Source organism: Nanorana parkeri, unplaced genomic scaffold (genome assembly GCF_000935625.1).
Source record: "Nanorana parkeri isolate BGI_ZX_2015 unplaced genomic scaffold, ASM93562v1 scaffold2022, whole genome shotgun sequence".
In the NCBI taxonomy this organism is placed as follows: Eukaryota; Metazoa; Chordata; class Amphibia; order Anura; family Dicroglossidae; genus Nanorana; species Nanorana parkeri.
Genome location: NW_017308290.1, coordinates 74,699 through 77,479, shown reverse-complemented (window position 1 = coordinate 77,479; position 2,781 = coordinate 74,699). Strand labels below are relative to the sequence as shown.

General features: G+C 46.5%; 1 protein-coding gene across 1 annotated transcript in view; it reads left to right on the top strand.

The window, feature by feature from the left end:
• LOC108800428 (meckelin-like) overlaps positions 1-2,781 on the top strand; it is a 29,424-nt gene that overhangs the window by 12,659 nt on the left and 13,984 nt on the right. Inside the window, exons 13-16 of the mRNA XM_018572412.1 lie at positions 1,101-1,218; positions 1,299-1,389; positions 1,790-1,846; positions 2,641-2,739. Of these exons, the coding sequence (XP_018427914.1) occupies positions 1,101-1,218; positions 1,299-1,389; positions 1,790-1,846; positions 2,641-2,739 (365 nt within the window). The remainder of the gene's footprint in view (positions 1-1,100; positions 1,219-1,298; positions 1,390-1,789; positions 1,847-2,640; positions 2,740-2,781) is intronic.

Here is a 2,781-nt window from a genome sequence, read left to right as displayed (position 1 = left end):
TTGACAGCCGATCATCAAACTGCAAATAACTTCTGTTCAGGTGGACTCCATCCTCATCCCTCATTATTATGTTACTTTGTATATTATATATAAAGTTTGGGATCTCTGACACTAATGGACGCCACATCTGAAGCTCCTCCCACTGTCATGATTCCGCCATCGGCCCATAATAATGTCATTCTCTTCCCGGTGATTCCAGTGTTCGCTGTCTGTGTCCGATCTCTTCCAAGCGGTGCCGGAGCCTGTATTCTACGAGCTCTTCCTCCCCTATACCAGTACCAGCGGTGCCAGCATGCTGTGGCCGATACCGGTGTGGAATGCCAACATCCAGGGCAGCTCAGGTGGGTCATAATCAGTGAGATTTGATGACACTGATAGGAAGGTTTTATTATATATATATATATATTGTGTCAGCAGCAGACAATGCCGGTAGGTTGTATCCCCATGTGACCTATGGAGCCCAGCAGTGAGATTTCACCACCAGCATTCACAGTTCTGCCAATTGTCACAGCTCTCCCCATCACAGATACTACTGGAGGACATCTCACCATTGTGGGAGGGGCACAGACACAAACTACTGGGAGGAAATCTCCCCATTGTGGGAGTGGCAGAGACACAAACTACTGTGGGAAATCTCCCCATTGTGGGAGGGGCACAGACACAAACTACTGGGAGGAAATCTCCCCATTGTGGGAGTGGCAGAGACACAAACTACTGTGGGAAATCTCGCCATTGTGGGAGGGGCAGAGACACAAACTACTGGAGGAAATCTCGCCATTGTGGGAGGGGCAGAGACACAAACTACTGGGGGAAATCTCACCATTGTGGGAGGGGCAGAGACACAAACTACTGGTGGAAATCTCACCATTGTGGGAGGGGCAGAGACACAAACTATTGGGGGAAATCTCGCCATTGGGGGAGGGGCAGAGACACAAACTACTGGGGGAAATCTCCCCATTGTGGGAGGGGCGGAGGAAATGTCTACAAATGACTACTGGCTGGTAGGGCAGTCTGGGACTTGTAGTTCACATTGTTTCACCCTGACATGATCTGCATATAACAGGGCTCTGATTGGCCTCTGATGTCCCATGATTCCGTAGGCACTCTCGGCTCCAACGCTCTCCGGCGGTTCTTCCTGATTGACGGCATCTCCAGCAGACAGAACAACCTCTCCAGTCAGCCCTCCTTTGTCACCGTCGCTACAAGCCTCACCCTGAGGTAACACCATGATCTATTTGTGTTCCACCATACACAGCTCCTGTCCTGCTTTACTAACCACTGCACCCCCTTCCACACAGCGTCTTCCTTCCGGTCAGCCCTCCGAGCAGCCAGCCGCCCTTCCAGCTCACCGTAACATATCAGAATCTAAGCCTACAGGCCTCAGCACAGGTTAGTGCTTCTTTCTACGCCGGGGGTCAACTTCCCAGAATCCTTTGCTGCTTTATTTCAATGGCTTTGAATTAGCAGAACAGTTAATGAAATTTGAGGGTAATTTACAATAATAATCTTTATTTTCGGAGTGTTACAGTCACTTCTCCATCAGAAGCCCATGTGACAGGGTGACAACGCATGAGCACATTTGGGGGACAGGGACAGAGCATTGTCACCCTGTAACAGGAAGTGCCTCAACGAGGACCTTCATGGCAGGATTATTTTAATGAAAGCTGCAGATTTAAAACGACTGAAAACGTTTAAAACGACAGGAACGTGTTACAGATTATCAGGGATTCAGCGATTGGATGTACTTTAAGTTGCAGAGTTGTATTAATTCCGTGTCATTTCTTCTCAGGTTTCATTTGCTGTCACATATACGCAGAGCCAGGGGACCTTTAAAAGAGACACGGATGTAAGTGACCGCCGTCACGGTATCCCTAAAGAGTCCCATTTCCGCTGTTGACATTTAGTTATCACTTCCATTATTATATATAAAGAGAAACAAAGTTACAACTATTTATATGTAAAACATCCCAAAAGGTTCCCCAGCAAACATCATTTCCACATTGGTGTGTTGGAGCGTTGGGGTTAAGGGCGTATAGGGGTGTTATCGTTATTTTGTTGTCTTGGTGGCCATTGAAATACTTTTTATCAAGAGCCTGCGCTGCCACGGAGAACCTAACAATGAAATGTTTGAAGGAAATGTATCCAGAACTTCCTCTAGATTAATGTAACATTTTACTATAGTAAGTACATAAAGGAGAACTATGGGGTCAGGGCTTTTACCCATAGTTCTCCCTAAGGGTCACTGGAGGACATATACTAGAGCCCTCCCGTCACCCAAAGCTCAGTATATAGAGAGCTACAGCTCCTGGTATACTGAGATCGCCGCAGCAGGGATGGAGCCCGACATTAGTGTGAAAATCACCCACCTCATGGTTCTCCTTTAAAAAATAAATATTAAACCTTTTTTCTATGTTTTAATATTATTATTATTATACAGGATTTATATAGCGCCAACAGTTTGGGCAGCGCTAATATCAGATACTGTTTATAGAATCTCGTACTCTTTTATATACGTTTCACTTCTTTGTTGTTTAGAGAGCTCAGTAGCTCAAGCTGCAATTTACAGTGAATGAGAGCTCTGACCTGTTTATAAAAACATTAGCCGTTTTCCAGTTATGACATGCTCTCCATCTTCTGCAGATTGCACTCGGAGTCCTGGGCTCACTTGCCGGGCTTATAGCCATCTTGGAGACAAGCAGTTGGCTGCGGAGGTCGGGTCAGCAGAATATCGGGATAATGGTGAGTATCGTGTTGGTCGGTTGGTGGTGGAGCATGTGTGTG